Source organism: Pantherophis guttatus, chromosome 1 (genome assembly GCF_059756535.1).
Source record: "Pantherophis guttatus breed Tessera chromosome 1, ASM5975653v1, whole genome shotgun sequence".
Classification (NCBI taxonomy): Eukaryota; Metazoa; Chordata; class Lepidosauria; order Squamata; family Colubridae; genus Pantherophis; species Pantherophis guttatus.
The window spans coordinates 110,687,352-110,712,379 of record NC_142063.1 but is presented as its reverse complement, the minus strand read 5'-3'; the positions used below and the strand labels follow the sequence as shown (position 1 = coordinate 110,712,379).

The window sequence follows — 25,028 nt, the reverse complement described above, 5'->3', positions numbered from 1 at the left end:
CCCCAAATCATACTTGGCATTTATGAAATCAGAATGGGGAGGGTGAACTAAATTAGACATTTCAGAACAACTCTTGCCTATTCCACTTTTTACATCATGCAATAACCAACAATAATTGAAGTCAATTATTGCAAATTAATTTCTGAAGAGCACTAGCAAAGCAATTTCCTTGATGATTCAGAAGGATTTTCAGAAGCAGGTCTAGCATTGATTGAAGCTCCCGATGGGCATACTCGAAACCTCCCAGGTTTCAGAGTTTTGACTTGCCCATATCCGGGAGAAGCAAAGGCTGAGCCCCACAGCAGAACTCTTTACTGTTGGGATATATCCGTTTCTGGCATTCTGCCACAAGGGAAGCCAACCGCAGAGTTTCACCTGCAGCCATCTCCAAGAAGGCCGCCTGCATCCTCAGCCTTTTACCATCTTGGAAAAATCTTGCTCCCCTCTCATAAGAGTACCAGCTTGCATCTGCTGGGAAGATACCATCCCTGACGAAGGGGACGCCCTAGTAGGGTTGCAAGTGGCATCTCAAACGAACAATACATAGAAAACGGGAAGATTTTTCTCCCTGAAGCTAGAGCAGCCAGATTTCTCTTTCAGGATACAGACGGAAGGCCTTGGAGGTTTGCAAGAGAATGATGGCAGCCCCCTCCCTCCCCCCCCACAAAAAAAATATATCATTCCCCTCCTTTGCCTAGGCAGGCACGAAATCCGCTCCCCAGGTGGATGTTTGCACGTTGGCGTGGAGATGAACGCCGCTCACAGCCGAACCTCGCCTTTGACCCGCCTCCTGAGCGAGAGGATTGGGCGGATCGAAAAAAACGGGGTTGCCATTGGGTCCACTAGGGCTGCCCATCTGGCTGCCCCGTTTTCAGGCTCGGTTGCATCACAGCGTGCGGATGCTGCTCTCTTCGAGCCAAAAGCCAGAGCAGCGACGGCGAAGAGGCGATGATGCCGCCAGGGCATCGCTGCGAGCCGCGCGCGCAAGACGGCGGTAGGAAACGCGGCAGCTCCGGTTTTGCATCCGTCACGAAAATCCTCTAAAGTGCAAGGCCGAGGAGCCGCAATAATAATTCGAGAAAGAGCCCAAAGCCGGGACTGGGGAGAAACTCTCCGGGCAGCTTCTCACCCTCCATTCATTTGCCTGGCGAGGACGAATTCTATTAGCCTGGTTGTGGGGCGGGGATTCCGGGCTGCTTTCCCAGGCACGGAGCCTCAGGTAAACGGAGGTGTCGGCGAGGGAGCGAGCTGTACATTCCCGCGCCGCTCGATCGCTCGCGGTCGGAGGGAGTCTCCTGCTGCCTGGATGCCTTTGTCCCTTCCCGCCAGGAGTTGGTTGGAGGCGGCCGAGCTTTTCAGGGGGGAGAACATTAAGATCCCCCACCCATTCCCGCATCCTCTGGGGGCAGCTCTCGGTAGCATCCTCCTCCTCCTCCTCCTCCACCTCCTTTTCCTCCTCCTCCGATCGGCAGCCCTTTCGGCTGGACAGCGCCGAAACGAAGAAGTTTGCGCGCCAGTCCGGAGACACCAAAGTTGCTGCTGCTGCTGCCGCCGTCGCCGCTGCAGGTAACCCGACAGCACAACCGGCGGGGAGAAAGCGTAGTCCTTGCCTTCGGGGCAAGATGAGCTGCGAGGGGGCGACGCGGAGGCCGGGTTAGGGGGCTGACCCCTCGCGTCTGTCGCCGCCCTTCCTCTCCCATTCCTCCTCCCGCGGGAAGGACGGCTCGAGCGCCCCAGCTCACCCCCCGGGGGTAGGTAGACCCCCCCGGGCATGCTGCCTGGAGGATGCTGTGGTTCCCGGTGAAGAAGATCCGGAAGCAATTCAAGTTGCTGCTGCTGCTGGTGCTGCTCACCTTCGCCGTCTGGTTCACCTACCTGCACATCAACCTGGTGCGCCAAGGCAAGGCGCTGCGCTTGCACTTCGCCTACGGCCGGGGTAAGCAAGGGGGCGGTCCCCTTCCCCCCCCCACTTTCGATGCCTTTGCTTTCTTTCCAAGGCTGTCAGGGAGCCGGCACCCCTAGCTAGCTTGCTTGCAATTTCCCCAACTCTCCAATCCCCGCGCTCTCCTTTGCTTCCCTTCTCGGCGTCTCTTTCGAATTTAAATATTGAGCCATCTGTGGAAGAGTTGCACAAAATCGTGCTCATCCTGCCTAGAGTGATTAATCTGGAATAACACCAACTCTCATCTAAAAGCATTAGGGCAGGGATTATTTGCAAAGCAAGGAAGGGAGTGCTGTCATATGTTAGGGTGCGGGAGTCAGGGGTAGCAAATAAGCATTCTGAATTATCAGCTGCCTTCTCCAGGTGGCTCATCTTTGTAGTTCTGCATATTGTTCTAATCTTTCCTTTTCTATCTTTTCCCCTTTGATCCATTAATAAATCAGCATCTTTAATACCTTAGAAAGGGCTATTCAGAGCATCCTAAATAGGCTTCCTACCTGCTTGTTATCCAGGAATGCTGAGCATTTAACTTCTGAGGCTGCATTGTTATTTATATAGTCTCATTTGCAGGATAAGGCAGTGAATCACCTGTTTAGAATCATCTGGCATATTTGAGAAGACAGTTTGGTGTAATAGTTAAAGGCACTAGACTGGGCGTGTGAGATTGAATTATTGTCATCTCTGAAGCAATAATACCAGCTGGATCACTTTGGGCCAGTCATTCTCTTTCAATGCTAGGAAGAAGGTACTAGCAAAACCACTTTTTTATTGCAAGGAATACCATATAGACAACCATGTGGTCACCAGGGTTGATTTGAGAGACCAAAACTCATAAGTGGGAAATATAATTTGAGAAATGAGGAAGTCAGTTGGTTTTGTTGAGGAAGCCCTGGGATCTATTAAACCACTAGGTAATTTTTTTTTAATGCTTGCATGATTGTAAGATGCCCTTTTTAAAAAACTCTGAAGATGTATGTCAGTAAATGGTGGTATTTCATAGCAATGACCTGCAATTACCTGAATTGATCTTAGTTCAAGGGCTTGAATTGATCTCAGTTCAAGGGCAGCTATCAGATTTTTATTTCTATCAACCTTGGTCTGCTAAGGCGACATTCTCCCAGTTGCTGGAATCTCTTTTTTTAATAACAGGAAAACTCTTGTAAACTCTGCAGCCCAACCCTATGCAGGTTTATTCTGAATCCTCCAAAGTGTTCAATTGGATTTTCTCCTACATGAGTGTAGCTAGGTGTGCAGGTTTCATTTCCCCAACTGAGTTTGGAGGAGCCCAGGGAAGAGCTTCTGTGCACACTTAACTGGTTCCAGAACTAAGGTCAGGCACTTGGCTACAATTTCCAACAAGCTGTCTAAAATCCTCCAGGACTTTAGTCTTCGTGGCGAAATGTTTGTAACAGCAGCTCAATATTTCTTTAGAGCTGGACTGAATAATGATTTCTGAATCCAGCGCACAGAGCTCTACTGTATATCTTGGGGGGAAAAGGAATTCCTAAGTGCATGGAAAATCTAGCTTTTTCTATTTGAGCCAGTTGCTGAACTCACACACCGGGCTGAGAAAAGAGAAGCCATAGCCATAATGTCTTCTTTATGCCATTTGAATTTCAGGGGTAACAAAGGAGGGCTTTGATCTCATACAGATTAAGGAGGTAAAGTGGGGGCATTTCCTCCTGGGCTGGTTATTTGCTCATTCCTTAATGGTCAAGGAGAAATGGGAGAAATGTCAAGTGGAGAAAAAATAATAAAATGGGTTAGGGAAAACCCTTCTGATTACTTCATATGTTTAATTTTTATAAATGTTTTAAAACTCCTGGCTGCTGATTGGCTAGAGGAAGTAGATTTTTTTGGAATGGCCTTATAATCAGTTTAATTTTTTTAAATGAAAATGAACATTTGTGAATTTCACTGAGTCTATGGAAGATGCCTTAAACTACAATGACTGACTTTGCTCATTTGCGAAGCCATAATGTGTGGTTGTCAGATAATGCAATTGCAGTCAATTGTGATTTCTTCAGCACATTATGATTAAGCCATGGTTTAGTGTTATGTGTGAAACTACTGTATCTGTAATTTACAAGCTCTGCATTGTCTTTTTTAATCACAGGGCATTTGTTATACCTTAGCTGGAATTTAGTTTGGAGTTCTTTTTGCAACAGAAAAACAGAACGTGTTAGTGGACCTTCTTCTGACATCTAAATCTTAAATGTTACAAAATTGACTGCATACTGTACAGTCTATACTGTACAGTCTATACTGTACAGTCTACACTGTACAGTCTATACTGTACTGTATAGAGGATGATGGAAATAGATTTAATAAGATTTTGGAACTTCAGCATAAGTTATTACTGGTTCTTCTATTCAGCTGCATTTTTTAAAATAATGAGTTGCTTTTTATTTTAGTTCTGCTTCAGGAAATAGAAGTATAGTTTGAAGTAACTTGGTTTACACCACAATGATTCCAAAAACATATTTAGTTTATTATGGCCACAGACCAGAACAATTTAAAAAGTAAGATAAAAAAATAAAGTAGACACATCAAAAAAAACAATGCATGCTGTACCTAAAACAGTATATTAAATATTTTAACATAACTTTAATCAGACTCATCCCACTTGAAGCAGTCTTCTGCCTTCCATCACAGCCATGTGCTATATTTGCTCTGCTATCTGACATCCCTGCGTCCTGATCGACCCCATAGAAGGTTGAAGTGTCATCTTTGGTCCTGCCTAGGTACTGTGTTATAAATGTGGAAATACACATAGCTCAATTGTCTTTATATAAGAGGCAGTGTAGCAAGACATAATGGACGGTTTTATTCTTCCTTTCACCACATGGGTGGAGAAGGTGCTCTTTAGGAACATTGTACAATCTGCCCTCCCGAAAAGCAGACAGAAGGGCAATGTAAATGCTCTTGTGGTATTTTGAGGTGCAAGCTTAAACAAGTAATGGATAGAAGCAACACTTAAGTATGTCACTGGGATGAAGTAAAATGGAGCTTGGCTGCAATAATTTTGCAGATCAGCATCTCTGGATTATTGCTTAAAGAATGATTTAGCTAGTTCAAAACCCAAAGAGATCCTACTACCTTAAGGGGGAACAAAGTGATTTCCACCAAGAAGATTGAAATTTAACTTGCAGAGTCAAACTAATTTGAAAATTAATGTAAACCAGAGCTAACATGTGCAAGTGCTATGTGCACTCAAGTTTTATTAATGCCAATCCAGTCTTTCCCTACTTGTACTTGAGGAAGAATTGTATTTATTTATTTATTTATTTATTTATTTATTTATTTATTTATTTATTTATTTATTTATTTATTTATTTATTTATTGGTTCGATTTATATGCCGCCCTTCTCTGGAGACTCAGGGCAGCTTACAATGCATTAAGCAATAGCCTTCATACTTTTGTATATACCTGCTTAGTAGGGCTTTCGACCCCCCCCCAAGCGGTGTTCTTTTTTATACAAAGTCAGCTTATTGCCCCCACAATCCAGGTCCTCATTTTACCTACCTCAAAAGGATGGAAGGCTGAGTCAACCTTGAGCCTGGTAAGATTTAACTTGCAGTAATTGCAGGCAGCTGGTGTTACTTAACAGCACTTTAATCTGCTGCACCACTGAGAAAAAGTGATTGGCCCAAGGTCACTCTATTGGCTTTGTGCCTAAGGTGGGACTAGAACTCTTATCTCCTGGTTTATAGCTTACTACCTTTAACCACCACACCTCTCAAACTGAGCCTCAATTTTAGTGCGCAAAGAACTACCTCCGTACATTCAGGAAATAAGAGGACAAATGTATATGGCTCTGGAGCTCATCAGTATTAATACTATTATAATTGCTTGATTTATGCAATTTTTAAAATTGTACTGTACTTTGGATAGCTTTGTGGAGGCTTTTATTGCACTTCGGCATGGTATGAAAATAGCTTTGGCCAGTCTGGAGAATGACTTTTATTGTAATGGACACAACCTTTTTGGTTGTGTGAAATCAGCATTAATTTTTGTTCCCATTGGACATCATCTTAGGTTTAGAAGGCCCAATAGTTATTGGTTGCACTCTTTCCTAACTAATCAGTTTAAAAAAGTAATGATGATTGACTTCTGTTCTGTCCCTTCTTCTTTGTCTTTTGGGGTCTGCTCAGTTCTATCTTATTCCTAGTACTTTTAAAATTAAGGAGTGGGAACCTGTGACCACCTAGATATTGTTGAACTAGAATTCTCAACCAACTTGACCATTGATGAGGAATGCTGGGAGCTGCATTCTCAATCACAGGCTCACTATTTCTCATTTATATGAAACTATTGGCCAGCTAAAGAATTGGATTTTGATATTGATATACTTTTGACTCACAGATATCTGAATTCAGTTCCAGAATGGGAATGAACAGCTGAAACTTAAAAATAGAGGTTTTGTGGGTTGGGAACCTGGCTGATCTGGAGTATATGACACAAGCTTTTCTGGATGGGATGTTCTTTTCATGAAGAACCAGGCGCAAAACTTGGGGTAACCTTGTATTCATCGCAGTTTGAGAAGTGCCATTGGCAGCAGCATCCCGTAGTGGTTTTAACAAGATCCTCCTTACTAAAAATATTGGATTTTAATTAATATATAAGATGAGATATCAGTGCTTTATCTGAAGAATAGATAGCTGCCACTGATTTTTGGAGTGGAACTGCCTCTGAAGATAGCCTGGAAGCTTGAACAAAATGTAGCTGGATGAATGCTGATATTGCCCAGAAATCAGCAGACCCAATTCTTCCTTTCCCCCCCAAAAAATATATTTATTTCACCTGCCTTCCGTTTATTACCTTTAAAAAAAACTCTAGTCCTTTCTAGGTCCAGTTCAAACTGCTGGACTGAAATTAGTAAGGATTTAAAGGTTAGCTGAAGGGCTTCCTTCAGATCAATATGCTAGATAACTTTTAGAGAACTAGAACTTCTTAGAAAAGGCTGTAAATCTGTTCCAATCAGCTGATGCTTTAGTTTTGGCATTTAAATGATACCTGAAAACCTTCTTCTTCAAATCAGTTTTGTAGGATGAAATTGTTACTTGGGTCAATAATTTATCAATGTCTTTTCTAATATGTAAATAATTTCAGAAGGCATTCTTCTAAAAAGGACTTTAAAATGAAAAACCTTAAGCAGTACTATCTTCGGTTGCATCATCAGTATAGTAACTTGAATAGAGTACAACATTCATCCCAACACTATGAAACGTAATATTTGTATTAGCTTTATATTCTGTTTCTAAGTAATCTTGGGCTGCTATAGCCACACAGAGAATTTAGTCATTTTGTTGCAGACTAAAATGCTTCAGATATACAGTATAGGAGTATCTGCCATTGCCATTGCGAGGACATAAAAAAAGAAGAAAAAATCCTGTTAAAATGACTTTTGACAAAACTACTATGAATGTAGACTCTTCAATGAAACTTTATCAAAATCACATAATTTTTAAAACTGTATATTCTGTTGGTATTTATGCTCATGTTCAGAGATTCAGTAAGATGATAGTTTGCAAGCAAGGTAAAATTGGATATTTTATTTTCCTAATACCCAAGTGTTTCAACTACTGATTTTAAAAATTATTTTCTGCTTTGATAAACCTGGTAACTGGATATAGCAACATTATGAAACTACTTCTACTGCTCAGTATATGGAGACAGATAGGAGAGTGTAAGGTGGTAGAGAGTAGAAAATAAAAGAATGAAATCCTTTTTATAAAACATCAAGGGCACATTTTTCCACTTTGGTGGATGAAGTATCTTCTTACTAGTGGCTTTTGGAACAAGTGTAAATGACTGCTCAGAATAGCATGCAACTTGAGTAAATATATCAGCTTGATCTATTTTGAAGATTTTGTTACAGCTTGTTGCCTTATATATCTGTTTTCTTCTCTTAGGACGAGTAATTTAAGAACAGGGTCTAAAGCAGCCTTCCCCATCTGGTGCTTTTTCCATTTCCCACAGATATTTGGGAACTCCATGAGTTGTGTGAAAACAGTTGTGTTTAGCTTCAAGATGAAGTTGAAAACACGAGGAAGATGTGCACTTAAGATTAAACATTGGTTTGAAACTATAAAAGTTGATATTTTTTGTATTGCATCTTCCCATCTTCTCCCAATATTTTTGGGAAATAATTCTTCAAATTGTTGCTAATGCCACTAAAACAACATCCTCATCAAAATGAAGGACCTACCTGGGCTGTATCACTTTGGCTGCTGGGAGGCTAGTGACTAAAATTCTTCCATATCCATATTCCCCTTTGAAACATTGCAATTCAGATACTGCTTTTACATCTCCATGCATTGCTTGGGTTTGTACTTCAGACCAAGCCATGATATGCCTTATTCAGTTGTGGTTTAGTATGAGGTTTTTAAACTATGACTTACGATTTAGCACAATGTGAAACCCAGCCATTAACTTTTATTTAAAAAATTTCTCAATCGCTTTTATGATTCAGTCACATGACTCATGCCTGTGCATTTGGTTGTTGATGAAAGTAGAACTTGGGTTCACATCACACTGAGAGATATATGAACCCAGACTCTGGCTCACTTTGCACTGAGTGTAATGTGCACAAGCAGCCATTGTCATGGCCTATCTAAACTCAAATATTTTATTCAGAAGCCTATAGTTAAAGCATGGCCCATCAGGAAGTAAAATTTTGATTTTGCCACCTCAAACTTTGAGCTGTGTCAGCTTTTACGAATGAGTAGGTGGAGGAAATACAGATGTATTACAGGAATTTTTCAGAAATCTACACCACAAAAACCACACATCAGTTGGAGGATAAATCAGAATGTTCTCTGAAGGCTTAAGCTATCAAAACCACTAGCTGTCATTGTAGGTTGGTTATTAACTATATAGGCTGATTTTTAAGAAGATGCTGCAGATAATCAAATTCTCCTGGTTGCACGTACACCCATTATACCCTCTTCTTCTGCCTGCAAATATTCAGAGAAAACCACTAATAGTGTTTTTATAGCAGACTGTTAGTAAGTAGAGCAACTGTCATCCCATTTTTACTCATGGTGATACCGGTCGGCGAATGACAATGCAAATAACAAATAATGATTTCAGAACTATACATAGTTGCAATATCATGCTTCCACTTCTGAGGCTTGGTGAGTTAACATTATTGCACTTCAAAGTTGATGTAGTAATGCAGTTTTGCAGAAGTTCATCCTTGGAGATCCGTGATGTATCTGAAGTACTCACTAATCAAATTTATAAAACACAGGGTTAAGAGAGTATGTAAACATTTTATGAGGGGTGGAAAAACAGTTTAGAGCTGAAACAAAATATTAAAAGACAAATACAGAATGTTACTGAAAGGTAAAAAAAAAAAAAGTCCAATATGTCAACTTAGAAGAACTGAATCACCATAAATGCCACATTTTCTCCGTCTTACACTAAACAGAAATGAGGCTGTAAGTGCTGGGAGTGATTAAACTGTTGGAAGAAAAGACAGGTTAAATGAAGTTTGTTACTTAGAAAAGAACAAAATAGTAATGGGCTGCTGGTTTAAGTAATTACTCTGTACTCTTCAGAACAATTGTCATTCATCATGGGAAGGCTAAGCTCTTAAGAATTTTAAGATTTTTGGTTGTCAAAGGAGGCAAAAAAATTCTCTAGTAAATTCAACAGGGTAAATTTGTGCGCAGTGATATAATACAAATAATATTTTTAGGGCTGAATTCATAATATTATCTAATCAAGAACTGAAGGGGTGGCTGTTAATCACACGTTTGCCCAATGCCACATTTTTTTTCCCAATAGGGAAATCATTAGCCTGATCAGTCTGTTATCTGCTGATTGCCCTTATGTTGAAATATGAGTTACTGCTTTGTTCAAAAATAATCACAGATCCTGGTTAGGATGTAACAGAAAGATATAATTAAATGTGGCTTTCTAGCTTGTTCTATCATATATGTGGAGGGGGAAAGTGCCAGGAAAGGAGCTATGTGTAGGTAAATACAACACAGGTGCATCCTGATTTATTAGTCCCAGATTTGATCATCTGAAAGTGTCACTTATGCTTACCTGAGCTTGTAAGGAACAGCGTTGCAAAGAAAGAGTAATAAAGAAGGTATAAAAGGATCTTTGTTTCTTAAAATAAAACTCTTGACTGCGGAATGCTATTTTTGTGTTGAGAGGAAGATTTGAATTAGGAGATTTATATGGTTTCAGTGGCTAAAAGGAAAATGGGAACATAACTGAGAACAATGTAATGGTAAAGCACTGACTTTCTTCTCAGGTCTCTCAGATCTGTAGGAAGGTAGACACAAGGTTGTGTAAAAACAGAAGTATGACACTTAAGGACCTAAAAAAAGAGAAAGAAAATACACAAAAAAAAAGCAAAGACAGAACAGAGGAATGAAGATTTTTTTTAAAAAAACAACAACCATATTGTAGGTCAATCAGTTTCAGAGTTGAAGAAAATTGAAGTCTATTCACAGCATTGTGTAGGACAACTGATAAAAAGTGAGGAAATTAAATGGCCTGATATCGAACATTTCCAGATTTGAATCATAGATTTTGCCTGCCATAACCTTTAATTATCTGTCAGGTCCAATAGTTGGTTTGCCAGTGGCCATTCTCTATAGCAGTGATGGCGAACCTTTTCGGCATCGACTGCCCAAACTGGAATGCGTGTGTGCATGCCCACCTGTGCGCACTGGCCAGCTGGTCTTCGCATGCGCCGGAGTGCCAAAAACCCAAAGAACAGCTGGCCGGTGCATGCATGCATACTGGCCACCTGGTCTTCATGTTTCCGGCACTCCGGTGTGTGCGATGACCAGCTGGCGCACCAGAAACCAGAAGAGCAGCTGGCAATGGCGCACGGGCACAGAGAGGGCTCTGTGTGCCACCTCTGGCACACGTGCCATAGGTTCGACATCCTGGCTTTATAGCCGTGCTCAATAGCAATTTTCAAATATCTATCCTCCCTACATTTTGTTTCACTCTTCTAATTCTCCCCCATTTAACTCTGTGTATGTGTGTGTGTGTGCGCGCGCACGTAGCATACTTCGTGTATCTGTTGATATAAACTGTATTTGCACAAAACCTTAAACAATATTAATTTTAAAGCATTTAAGATGTTACAATATTTGTGTTTGCTGCAACTTTTACAGAAATGGCTATTCTGAAATTTGTATTGTGAGGCAATACTGATTTTTATTTTTATTTTTTTGCTCCTATTAATTTATAACTACCACCTCTAGGCTACAAAAATGCCTACAGTGCCCTACAACCATTAGATGGCAGTCAAGGGATAGAGAAGAAATAACTCCCTGATGCCATCTATGTGTTATTTGAATTTTTGCAGATTTGCCACTCCTATGCGAGACCAACTAACCTATGCTAATTATTGCTAACAATAATTAAAACAACACTCTAAAAACTGGTTTAGAGTCCTTTTTTTTTTATCATCTGCCTCATTCAGCTTAGGCAAAGGCTGAACCTAAACTGAACTAAACTGAAATATATTTCTGCCTGATGGGAAAAGAAAGACAAAGTTTCTTCCTCTTGATAACATTGCACTATCTCTGAAATCATTCAGATCTAGCAGAGATCTACTTTTCCATAAGCTGCATGTTAACTTTCTTCAAAACTGTGTGTAGGGGAAGTCACCATGGAGATATCAATCTCTGTTTTTTATTCAGTATAAGTTTTGGTTTCAGTGGAAAGCACAGAGAATACTTTTGTATGCTACCTCTAAGCATGCAAAGAAGAAACAATTTTGCTTCCTCTTGTTAAATTGATGGAGCAGGTCTGAAGGTAAGAAAATGAGTTCTTTTGTTGAAACGGGCAATGGATATTTGGGGATATTTTACTTCCTTCCATTTTTCAGTTTGTGTCTTAGAGAAATGATTGCTGCACTTTCAATAAAAATATGAACACTTCAAGATTTGAAATTCAATGCAGGAGAATTCTGTTTTTCACTAAAACTCAGGATTTTTAAAAAAAGTGCAGGAATTAGGATTATGCCTGTATGAGATTTTTTTTTCAAGTGAAATGTTTTCATTTGTTTTGGAATGAAACCAAAGATTCATAGACAAAAGGAAAAGGTGAGGTTGAGAATGAAATGTATATAAATGGGTTAAGATAAGGAAAAAAGATAAAGAAAAATCAATAACAAAGTCAGAGATGTAAATAAAAGGATCCTCTTGAAATTGTGATTTATAGAAATAAAAATATCTGTGGCATTGTCAAATTATTCTGTAGGCAGAGCCAGAACAGCATCTGTCGTAGCTCGCTTGGATGGAGAGGTATTGTCACTCAAAGAGCTTATGCTCTCCTTCTATCTAAACAATTGTTCTGTACAAGCTGAAGATTAAATTAATGAAAAGAGGAGAATAACATTTTAAAATGTTTGAATCCTGAAACTTGTTCCTTAATAGATTGAATTTTATGATTGAGTCAGGTTTGAAATCTGCTCCCAAAATTGACCCAATTACAATTTGAAGAGGGCAATCTGAGGACCTCACAAAGTTCCATTGTAGTCTGTGGTTAAGGCACCAGGGAAGAAACAAGGAGATGATGAGTTCTAGTTCCATTTTAGGCATGAAAGCTGGGTAGGTGACCTTGGACCAGTCACTCTCTCAGTCCAACCCACCTTGCAGGGTTGTTGTTGTTGTAGGAATGAGAGGAAGAGGAAGGTAAGGTAAGTTCGCCTCCTTGCATTGTTTATAAAAATAACAAAGGTGGCATATAAATAAAGAAATAGCTTTTTGTTGATTAACTGTGATTTGTTGAGTAAGACACAATGATCTAGGTTTACATGTCATGCCAAGTTATAAACCATGGTTAACAAACCACAGAAGCTGGATTTAATTGTAGAACAATTACCGGACACTGGTAAGATCCCATATTAGGAAGTACCTAGTGGTGATAAAAGCAGCGAAATGTAGTTATTTTGCTGCTCTTATTGTGTCATCAGATAACCGCCCGGCCACCCTGTTTAGGGTGACCTGCTCCCTGCTCCACCAGGAAGCGTGGGAGGACCCCTTGGAGGGTAGAGCCAAGGATTTTGTTCAGTATCTGTATGACAAAATCACTCAGATTCGGGAAGATCTGGACTCCTACTGGGTAGTCTCAGGGGGAGGGACTGGGGCAGGTCTTGAGAATGTTATCTGGGATGAGTTTGATCCTGTGACCCCTGAGGATGTGGACAGGATTCTGGGCAGACTGAACGCGACCACTTGTTTATTGGACCCGTGTCCTTCCTGATTAGTGCTGGCTTCCCGGGAGGTGACGCGAGGCTGGCTCCAGGGGATTATAAATGCTTCATTGGGTGAGGGTGTCTTCCCTGCCGCCTTGAAAGAGGCGGTGGTGAGGCCTCTCCTCAAGAAGCCTTCCCTGGACCCGGCAATGTTGGTTAATTATCATCTGGTCTCCAACCTTCGTTTTGTGGCGAAGGTTATCGAGAGTGTGGTTGCGCAACAGCTTCCCGAGCACCTGGATGAGACGACGTATCTGGATCCGTTCCAGTTGGGTTTCAGACCCGGGTACAGCACGGAAATGGCATTGGTCGCGTTGGTTGATGATGTTAGACCTCTCAGCGGCTTTTGATACCATCGACCATGGTATCATGCTGCACCAGTTGGAAGAGTTAGGGGTGGGAGGCACTGTATTACGGTGGTTCTCCTCCTTTCTCTCCGGCCGGTTGCAGTCTGTGTTGGCAGGGGGGCAGAGGTCAACCCCGAGGCCCCTCATATGTGGGGTGTCACAAGGGTCGGTCCTCTCGCCCCTTTTGTTCAACATTTATGTAAAGCGGCTGGGTGAGATCATCCGTGGTTTCGGGGTGAAGTACCACCAGTACGCTGATGACACCCAGCTGTACATCTCCACCCCGGACCACCCCAACGATGCCCTTGAAGTGATGTCTCAGTGTCTGGAGGCCGTGCGGATCTGGATGGGGAGGAACAGACTCAGGCTCAACCCATCCAAGACCGAGTGGCTGTGGTTTCCGACGTCCCGATATAGTCAGTTGACGCCATCGCTGACTATTGGGGGCGAATCGCTGGCCCCCACGGAGAGGGCTCGCAACTTGGGCGTCCTCCTGGACTCATGGCTGTCTTTAGAAGAGCACTTGACGGCCATGACCGGGAGGATCTTTCATCAGGTTCGCCTGATCCGCCAGTTGCGTCCCTTTCTGGATCGGGACTCCCTACACACAGTCACTCATGCCCTCATTACCTCCCGCCTGGACTATTGTAACACTCTCTACATGGGGCTCCCCTTGAGGAGCACCCGGAGGCTCCAACTGGTGCAGAGTGCGGCCGCGTGGGTGGTTATGGGAGCAACATGGCACTCCCATGTGACACCTCTCCTGCGTGAGCTGCACTGGCTCCCGGTGGTCTTCCGGGTGCGCTTCAACGTTTTGGTTACCACCTTTAGAGCGCTCCATGGCTTAGGACCTGGCTACTTACGGGACCGCCTACTACCACAAACAGCCTCCCACCGGCCGGTACGCTCTCATAGAGAGGGGCTCCTCCAGGTGCCGTCAGCCAAACAATGTCAGCTGGCGGCCCCTAGGGGGAGGGCCTTCTCTGTGGGGGCATCTACTATCTGGAACGAGCTCCCCCCGGAAATATGGAGGATCCCGGATCTGCGCACTTTCTGCCGTGCTTTGAAGACACTCCTATTCCAGCAGGCCAGCCTGGCCTAATTTTTCCCCTTCTTTTAAATTTTTAAACTCAAATTTTAATTTGTTTTAAATTATTGGGAGTTTTAAATTGTCTCGGGCAAAAATTATTTAATTAGGTTTTAATCATGTTTTAACTTTCGTATTTATGTGTTTTATTTTGTGCCTGTTCACCGCCCTGAGTCCTTCGGGAGTAGGGCGGTATACAAATTTAATAAAATGAAATGAAAATGAAATGAAAGAGGAAAAAAACACTGCTGTACAGATGTATATTTCTGCCTGGTGGGAAGAGAAAGATAGTTTGAGTCATTGCTTTCTCTTTTGATAACAGTCATGCTGTTGTTGTGCTAAGATAAAATGAAACTAAAATAATTAATTATGGATTATATTTCAATTGCCTGGGTTAAGTAACAGGTAGTCAAGAATAGGTTATGAAGACATAAAGACATAGTGGGCAACTATGGCCCCTTTACAACCTGAGGACTTCAATTCCCAGATTCCTGAACCAAACAGAATTCTGGGAGTTGAAGTCCATAGGTCGTAAAGAGGCCACAATTGTCCACTCCTGATGTAAACTGTTTCCTTTTTTTGTGTAATCAGTACTCTAGTGGGCAGTATAGTCTGAGCCCACCCAGTATATTAAAGTCAGATCCATCAGTTGTTGCACAAAATGTGATTATTTCTTGTTCCTTAGATTTGTCTTTTTTTCTGACTGAAAAATATCATTGAGGTTTGCAGACATTCTCGTCCTACCTGGAAGGAGTACTGCAATGCAGCATTTGGACATTGTTTATATACATAGTTTTGTTTCATGCCAAAAAATAAGACATAAACTTAATAGGTAGGTGGCACAACATTGTGTTGCCTTGTCTGCTAGAGGAGGTGCAGTATCACACTCTAGTCATCAGATGGGGAGATTAAGGTGCAACACTATGATCCCCACCCCCACAGGAGTGGTGCTGAACAAGAGCTGCTATTGCCAGGTAATGCCAGATGGTATGGGAGGAGGGGTGCAGGATGAGAGAAGGCAAATGAACCAAGAGAGAGCAACTTCTCCTGAGTCATTGCTAGACAATATGATGCCTCCCAGTTGTTTTGGGTTGCACTTTCTTGCTATTAGCTTTCTCCTTGGGGTGGATGCAAGTTTATTTATTTGTTTATTTGATTTCTATAGCCACCCATCTCAACAAGTTGGGAGTTGATGCCCAAAGCATCTGAACAATGCTAGATTATCTAATTCTAGGGAAGTGAGGGGACAGCGGTCAGGAAAGGGTTAAGTGCCCTAATCCAGCAGGATCGAGTCAGGAAGTTGGTAAGCTCCTCCTCCTGCTGCTCTTCCCAGCTTTCTGACTCGATCTGTGCTGGATCGGACACACTCAGCCTTTGTTCTGTCTTTTGGCATTCCTGACTAATCTAAATTGCTTACTAATTTGTTAAATTCAGAATTTTCTAGAGGTGCAACAGCGAGAAGGGCTTCGTTCCGAGCCCGCTGTGACCACTTGCAGTCGAGTGGGATTGAGGCTCCTCAGTTGAGCCTCTCCCATCTGCGGCGCGAACGGTTCACGCCTGAGCCCGCCGCGGGAACCTCCTCTTGAGTTGTAGGTCCCTTTTTCGGCTTGCCGGCTGCAATTAGAAGGCGACTTGATTTTTCTGGCGAGGGAGCCTTTCTCTGCTCGCCGAAGGCACCTCTCAGTGGCGTTAATTATTATTATTATTTATTATTATTATTATTTATTAAATTTATATACCGCCCTATTCCCGAGGGACTCAGGGTGGTGAACAGCGAAAGATAAAAATACATGTAATACAAACGTTAAAAAACCAATTAAAATATACTAAACACTCTGGTCCTAGATAATTCAAAACATCCCAGTTTAAAACAAAATCAGAAGCAATATAAAGGGAAAGTTAGACCAGGCCGGCCTGCTGAAACAGGAATGTTTTGAGGGCACGGCGGAAAGTGCAGCCACTTGCTCCGCGTCCCTGCAACCGGAGCTGTTGGTTTCTCAGGATTTCGGCGGCGTTATTTGAATCTCCCGCCGCAGCCGCTTGCTCCGCGTTCCTGCAACTGGAGCTGTTCACCTCTCCACATTCCGCCGCTTTCTATGACCCGTCGGCGTTTCGGCGCCAGGGTAATTGACACCTCCAGATTGAGGAGATCGGACCCAGCGGAGCGACGATACTGGGTATTGTATTACTACTCCGATTGCTCAGGAGCATTCTTGGGGGCATTAACGGTTAGCAGCCGCCATTTTACCACCTGGCAAGCACTCCTCGGAGCATTACGAATTAGCGGCTGCCATTTTGTTGCCACCTCGTGGCATTAGAGGCCTACAAGTAACAACATGGCCTCCCGTCAGTCGAAGGCTTCAAAACGCCACCCTTCCGAGGATCCCGGTCAGGGTCCTTCTTCATCTGAGCCAGCCAAAAAGGCGAAGAAGACTCACTCCTCTAAAGAGGAGAAAGCAGCGGCTGCCAAGGCTAAGGAAGAGCTTCGCTTGCACAGGCGATCGAATGCTCAATTCAAAAGGCCATTAGGGAAGCTTCTATTAGGGAACTTCCAGCTCTGTCTGTACTAGGAGCATCTCAAGTAGTCCTGGCCCCCCAACCTACCCCTCCAACCAAACCACCTGAGCCAGCTGCTGAACAAATTCAGGCTTTACCTCCCTTGTCACCGGATGGTGACCAATTCCCATCACCATTACAAGGGGATGTCCGCGAGGCCCTTTTTGGTCCTCAGCCAGACCCCTCTCCTTCCCAGGACCCAGCCCCTGCCTCATCTACCCCCTTGGGGGCTCCCTCCATTCCAGTTCCTTCGGGGGAGGGTGTTCCAGTGGGCCCCAATATTACCCTGGAGCTGTTAACCTTCATCCAAGCAGCTATTCAAAAAGGGATACAAGAGGAATTACAGCGCAGAACCTCCTCCTGGGTCGCAGGTTCAGCCTGCTCAAACATTGACATGGAGGAATCTTTATTAGAGGAGGGCCTGGTCCCAGCTGGGGTCGCTGTCCCTTCGGTAGCTCCTTCTGATCATGTCTCCTATGCTGAGGAGGACATTCGGGAAAGAGACCTTTCAGATGATGAGGACTTAGCTCCTGATTAGCCGTCCTTTGTAGGCCTGTTTAAACCCCAACTCTTCAGGTCTCTCCTGCACAAAGCAAAATTGACTACTCAACGGGGGGCTCCCCCAGCTCCTTCAACCCTGGGGGGGGGGACACGGGCGCTGCTTTGCCCCTTTTTGAGGTTCCTGAGATTGAGACTGAGGAGATTCTGGGGCCTCAACTTTTTAAGAATGTTCTGAAAAAGCAGTGGTCATCACCAGCGTCAGGGCCTAACCCTAATCACCTGGATAGGTGCTTTTACAATCTAGCTCCAGAGTTGGCATCGCTTCTTCAGATCCCTACAGTCGATTCTCCAGTGGCAGCCCTTACGGCCTCATCCAATATGACTGGTCCTCCCGAGGACAACCTCCGTCCGGAGGACAGGCGCCTCGAACAATCTCTAGTTAAGTCTCATTTGGTCTCAGCCTGGGCAGCCAAGTCTGCCATGGCCTCATCATTTTTTAACAGGGCCTCCATCCTATGGCTCAGACAGTTACAGGATAGGCTCCCAGTTTCAGACACCAGGTCCCATCAGGAACTTAACAAGATCCTAGCCGCCCTAGAGTTCTCCGCTGACGCGACGCTTAATGCGTCCTGTTTTGCGGCCAAGGCAATAGGATCCTCAGTTACCTCCCATCACTTGCTATGGCTCCACAATTGGCAGGCGGATGCCAAGTCTAAGTGGCGCCTTGCCTCTTCATCATTTGACGGTCCTTCCCTCTTTGGAGCTCCCTTGGAACCTTTGTTAATAGAATCAAAGGACAAGAAACGTATCCTTCCTAACATTTCCAGGAGATCGGAACAACGGCCCCCCACTGCTCCTTTTCGCTCCTTTCGTCCCTATGAATTTCCCTACTCAGGGGGTCGACATTCTAGGGGGTTTCCACCGTGCTCCTGGCCCCCAGATCGCCAAGGCTCCCAGGGCCAGAGGGGTTTCTCCAAACGCCTGTTCCGAGGCAGCCGCGGCTGCCCATTCCACAGGTCACGCTAACTGCACGTCCAGTCTTCCCATTGGGGGCCGCCTGGTGCTCTTTGCCAGCCAGTGGGAGGATTCTTCTTCGGACGTTTGGGTCTGGGAGATGGTCAGGTGGGGCCTCTCCCTAGAATTTCTCTCCACCCCTCCCGACAGGTTTCTCCGATGCCCTCTTTCCCGGGATCAGCAGAAACGGCTCCTGTTGGTCACGGCCATAAAACATTTCTTAGACATTCGGGTCATTGAGCCGGTGCCACAGGAGCAGCACGGACAGGGTTTTTACTCCCACCTGTTCATCGTTCAGAAATCCTCGGGGGGCTGGAGGGCCATTCTAGACCTCAAGTCATTGAACCGCTGGATAAAATACCGGCAGTTCAAGATGCAGTCCCTCCAATCTATTTTGGAAGGTATCAGAGTTGGTGTCTTCCTCACGTCGGTCGACCTGACGGAGATCTACCTTCACATCCCAATTCATCCGGCGTATGTCAAATTTCTCAGGTTTTGTTATGTGGGCCGCCACTACCAGTACCGCGCCCTTCCATTCGGCCTATCCTCGGCTCCCCGAGTGTTTACGAAATTGATGGCTGCTATTGCGGCCCACCTCCGAGCCCAACCAATTTGACTCCAGTGCTACCTAGATGATCTTCTCGTTCTATCGAGCTCGGAGGCTCAGGCGCATCAGGACTTGGACACCACCCTCCAGGTCCTGACGGCTCACGGTTTCTCTATCAACTGTGCCAAGAACCACCTGGTACCTACAACACGCATCCAACACCTCGGGACTGTCATTGATATGGTCGAGTGTAGGATCTATCTTTCCAAGGAACGGCTGTCCAGCCTGCGGTCTCTGGTCAGATCCGTCGCCCAGGGAACCCCGGTCTCTCTGGCGACCCTTTCTCACCTCCTTGGAAAGATGGTTTCATGCATTGGCATCGTACCATGGGCCCGTCTCCACTGCAGGGCGCTGCAGTGGTTTCTTCTCCCATATCAGAAGTCCCGGATTTCGGCCTCCAACCAAATTGTTCACCTTAACCCGTCTGTTCTTCAGTCCCTCCGATGGTGGTCTTCCAGGGCCCTTCACAAGGGGAGGGAGTTCAGGGAGCCTAATCAGATCATTCTCCCCTCCTCAGCTGGGGAGCCCACATCCCATCATGCATGGCCCAAGGTCTCTGGACTTCAGAGGACCGGGGCCACAACATAAACTGGTTGGAGCTTCGGGCCATCCACCTGGCCCTCCGGACTTTCCAAGACATAGTCAAGGACTGACACGTGATTGTCCGGACGGACAACGTGGTCACCAAGGCCCATGTAAACCACCTGGGGGGGACCCGTTCTCATCCCCTCATAGAGGAGGCAGAGAGGCTGGGAGCCTGGGCGGAGACCAATCTGAAATCATTGCAGGTGTCCCACATCTCCGGCCTGTTCAACACCTAAGCCGATTGGCTGACCCGCTCCACGGTGGACCACGGCGAATGGCAGCTCGACCTGGGTCTGTTCCAGCGCATCATGCACCGTTTCGGGGTGCCAGCAGTGGACTTGTTCGCGACAAGGGACAATCGACAGACGGATCGATTCTTCTCCAGGTTTCTGGACCCAGAGGCGGACTCCACTGATGGTCTCCATTGCAGATGGCCCGAGGGCCTCCTCTACGCTTTCCCCCCCCTTCCCCTCCTACCCAGAGTCATCCGGAAATGTCTGGAGGAGTGGGCAGAACTGATCCTCGTCGCGCCGCATTGGCCCCGTTGGCCTTGGTTTGCCGATCTTCAGGCTCTATCAGTTCGTCCCCCTTGGCGTCTCCCTCCCGACGAAGTTATCCTCCGTCAGGGCTCTCTTCAGCACCCGGACACCGCCTGGTTTCAGCTGACCGCCTGGTGGTTGAGTGCCAGCTCCTAATGGGATCCCACCTGCCCGATGGCGTGGTCGATACCATCTTAGCAGCCCGCCGCCCGGCCACGATACGAATCTACGGGGCTACATGGCGCTCCTTCGCAAGATGGTGCACGTCACTAGGACTGGACCCCAAAATGGCCTCTACTGAACAGGTACTTGTTTTCCTCCAGAAGGGATTGGATTCGGGGCTTGCCCCTAACACCTTACGCAGGCAAGTAGCTGTTTTATCCTCTATCCTTTGTTTGGGATCTCGGAACTCCTTGTCCCACCGTCCCTTGATACGGTTGTTCCTGAGAGGGGAGTCTAACCTTCGACCCCTCCCATACATCGTTACCCTACTTGGAACCTCCCAAAGGTTTTGGACGCTCTCACATGAGCCCCTTTCGAACCTCTATGCATAGTAGGTTTACGGTTCCTCTGTTATAAAGTGTCCTTCTTAGTTGCCATCACCTCCGCCAGGCAGATCTCAGAGTTGGCGGCCCTCTCCACGAGGGCTGACCTCTGCGTGTTCCACCCTAACAGGGTGGTCCTATGTTTAGATCTTACCTTTCTTCCCAAAGTTAACTCCCCATTCCACCGGTCCCAGGAACTGATACTCCTGGATTTTTGCCCTCACCCGGCCCACCCAAGGGAACGTGTTTGGCACACTCTGGATGTTCGCCACGCCCTACGTATCTACATTCGGCGAACCTCCTCAATTCGTAGGTCAAAGGCCCTTTTCATTTCCTTTCAACCTTCCACACTGGGTCTCAAGGTGTCCTCCCAAATGGTGGGTCATTGGCTTCATGCCACTATTGCCTCTTCCTATGAGGCTCTGTCCCTTCCGGCCCCTAGACGTATCACTGCTCATTCTACCTGCCACGCTGCCACTTCGGCGGCGTGGGCCACCCAGGCCTCCCTGCTGGATATCTGCCGGACCACCACCTGGGCGTCACCAACGCCATTCATTCGCCACTATAAGATCGATAGTTTCGCATCGGCAGAGATGGCCTTCGGCCGTAGAGTACTCCAACAGGTCTGCTCGGACCAGGCCTCCACGTCCCGGGTGGGTCCCTCCCTATAGTTCATGGGCTTTGGCATGTCCCTTTTCTGACCGCTGTCCCCTCACTTCCCTAGAAGGGGCACTGTCTTACCTGAATGCCCGTTCTGGGGATGGAGGGGACAGCGGTCAGCCCTGCCCCTTTTCGCCAGTCCGTCTCGGCCGGGTCATTTCTGTTTGTTTTGTTTCAGGTCGGCTGGTGCGTCATCAGGCATCACATCACATTCCTCGTCCGAAAGCTGGGAAGAGCAGCAGGAGGAGGAGCTTACCAACTTGCTGACTCGATCCTGCCGGATTAGGGTACTTAACCCTTTCCTGACCGCTGTCCCCTCCATCCCCAGAACGGACGTTCAGGTAAGACAACGCCCCATCTACTTTTGGTGTGAGTTAAGCAGTTTTGGAGGATTGATTGATTGATTGATTGATTGATTATCAATATCAACTTTTATCGACCCCACATATCTTTTCCAGGATAATCTGTCCTCAACCTGGACTCCCAGTAGTGCACCCCTTGCTGTTGTAATTCAGTCCATTTACTATGCTACTCATCCTCTTCTTTACTTTTCTTCCACCTTTCTCAGCATGTGAGCCTTCCCTAGGAGAGTTAACTCTTGGAGTCTTTCAAATGCTAGGAAATCACAAGTGCGCCCCTGAATTGTTGTTCCTGTTTATTTCAAGCTGATCTTGTGCTGATGCCAAATGATGGGAGGCTAACCTTCCTCTGACCTCCAGTTGTGGAAGAAGATGCTGATGACCATCTGCTGCAGCAACTGGGTAGCTTAGTTGCACAGTTGTGGTTGGCAGGGAAATCAGTTATCAGCTAACTGGAATAACAGAGGGGGAGATATTTAAATCCGGCATCTGTTTAATTGACTGCAAGGAGGTGATGAAGAACGGAGAGAAAATATGAAGATAGTATGTTAAAACCTTTCCTGCTTTTCCAGGCTACAGAATAACTACTCTGACTGATAAAACTGTTAGATTCAGTTTTTTTCTAAATATCCCTTCTCCATCCATTATACACACTTGTGTCACTACTGAATCATATTTCTGTTTCTGAAAATTAGTATAGTGCGTTCCCAAGAGTCCAGTTCCTAAAAAGCTTGCTTTGTAAACCATTTTTCCAGAAAAATATCTGCATGGCAATACAAACCTAATCTTCCATATTGCTGATTGAAAAAAACATGAGCACAGATGTTGGGAACTTTTTTCTTCTTCAAGGAGTTGAGGAATGATGAAATGAGGGATATTTGACGGTTGGGTAGAATGTGGCAGAAGGGAAAATGGGAGATAAATTGCAAGTGCTATCTCTGAACAGTAGAAGCTAAAGATTCAGAAGAGAAATGTATTTCGTGTCTGGTTTGATTTAAAAATATTGAAATTATCCTTGTAAAACAGGTACAGGTTACAGGGTAAAATTTTTGTTCATTGAACATCCTGGAGGAAATTCACGACAAACCATTTTTGTACTGCTGCCAATAGAATTACATGAAGTATCCACAAAATTACCCTGAGACACTGGTTTACCTGTATTCTTCATTTTTATACATCAGCCATTTGTGGACTATGCCTACAAAAAGAACATTATGCTAGTTAGTCGATGTTTGAAGAGCTTTCTTAAATGATGGGTGCTTGCAAGTCACTGTTTTGATTTAGGTACTCTATACAAGCAGTATATCCAACCAGACAAGATTTTCACCATATTCATAAGGGCTAGAAACATATTGATCCTGATTAGTTCATGATTTTTCTGATTTTTCTAACTATAGCATTGAAGTTGGATAACATAACATCTGAAACTTATTTCTCTGAGGTAAAAAAGTTGTTTTTTAAAATTAGGAATTCATACTGAAAAATCCTCTGTAAAACTGGGGAGAAACATAAGTTACTTTGGCCTGAGAATTATGATTTTATATGCCAATTCTGTACTCTTTGCCTGACCAATGTAAGTCCTTGAGTCTTGAAAAGAGTCTAGGAAAGATCTCTTGCCTTCAAGTCATGTCTTTGAGTCCTTCCACATCATCCCACCCACTCTCATCTCCTTTTCACCAATTCCATCTTGAATTTCTTCCATATGGCCAATGGGGCAGAATTTCTTCTATCTGGCCGATGGGGTTGGCCTTAGTTCCTTACCACCTTCCTTGTTTCCCCCATACCATTGTTTCTTTTTTAGTGAGGGAAAACTCACTTTAAAACTCTGGCTGGTCACTGTCTGGGAAACAATGAAATTGCTGGATGATGTGATTGTGGAGCAGTGTTTTTCAACCTTGACAGCTTTAAGATGTGTAGGCTCCAACTCCTAGAGTTCCCATGCCAGTCTAGCATTTGAAGTGCACACATCTTAAAGTTGCCAAGGCTGAAAAACACTGCTGTGGTGGGTAAGGGTTAGTGGCAAAGGGCAATGACATCTCCCAACTGGAAGAACGGAGGATGCCTCAGGAGGTGAAGCACAAATTCTAGTTAAATCAGAATAGTTGAAGCACAAATTCACCCCGTGGCAAATTACAGGCCCACTACTGGCCCAATAACGCTAGGGCATTCCTAGAAGCCAAAATTCAACCATCAACAGGCACATAGAGATGAACAACATTTAAACACCATTCAAAAGAAAAATAACTAAAAAGGGAAGAAAATGTCCAGAACAACACCTCATCAGCAATCGGCACTTAGATAAACAGGGATTAACACCAGGATTAATACCAAACAGCCAAACAGTAAACAATACCCTAATCAAGGAAATAGCAACTCAGACAAAAATCAAACCGTGTACAACAGCCTAATAAAGGAAGTACCAAGGAGAAAACAACACCCCCAACAGTACTGACTGGGCAAGTTATTGTATATAAATAGAGAGCAAGTCCCACTCCCTTCTAACACTGAAGATGTTACCTAATCTGGCAACAAAATGTTTGTAAAAGCAAACAAGCAAGCTCAGGCCGTGCCAAGGACTCCACAGTGTGGGATGCATATTCTCACATTCCTTATATGACTGATGAGCTTCTGTTGCAAAAGAAGCACAGTCCAATTTCTTCCCTGGTACAGTAATGGCTCATTTTGCTGATCTCAAATCAACCAAGTGGAGAATGTACAGAAAGGTTAATTACTTGTTAAATTGGCCAATTCTAAGCAGATGCACTTTATATGTGCGGAGTGTTTGGCACATGTTGTTTTTCCTGCTGTCAATAGAATTATTTTGAAAATTCTGACATGCAAAATGATTGTGATAGCTGGTAAATAAGATCCTGCCTGAAAAGCTAGACTGGTAGATTTAATAGAGTTCTAGCACTTTTTAAAGTCCCAGATTAAGCTTTTGGCAGGCTAGTTGTGCATCAAGATGACTAGATGTGCACATTTCCATTACACAATACACAAAGAGGATATGCCAGGCTCTTGCATTGTAACATTTATAAATCTGAAT

At 44.6% G+C, this 25,028-nt stretch overlaps 1 protein-coding gene across 2 annotated transcripts in view; it reads left to right on the top strand.

Moving 5' to 3' along the window:
• Positions 1-867: 867 nt before the first annotated feature.
• The window catches only part of B4GALNT4 (beta-1,4-N-acetyl-galactosaminyltransferase 4), a 206,201-nt gene continuing 182,040 nt past the window's right edge, over positions 868-25,028 (top strand). For both annotated transcript variants that reach the window (XM_034416704.3, XM_087881271.1), the window contains exon 1: positions 868-1,936. In XM_034416704.3, coding sequence (XP_034272595.2) covers positions 1,786-1,936 — 151 coding nt within the window. In that variant the 5' untranslated portion in view covers positions 868-1,785. The remainder of the gene's footprint in view (positions 1,937-25,028) is intronic.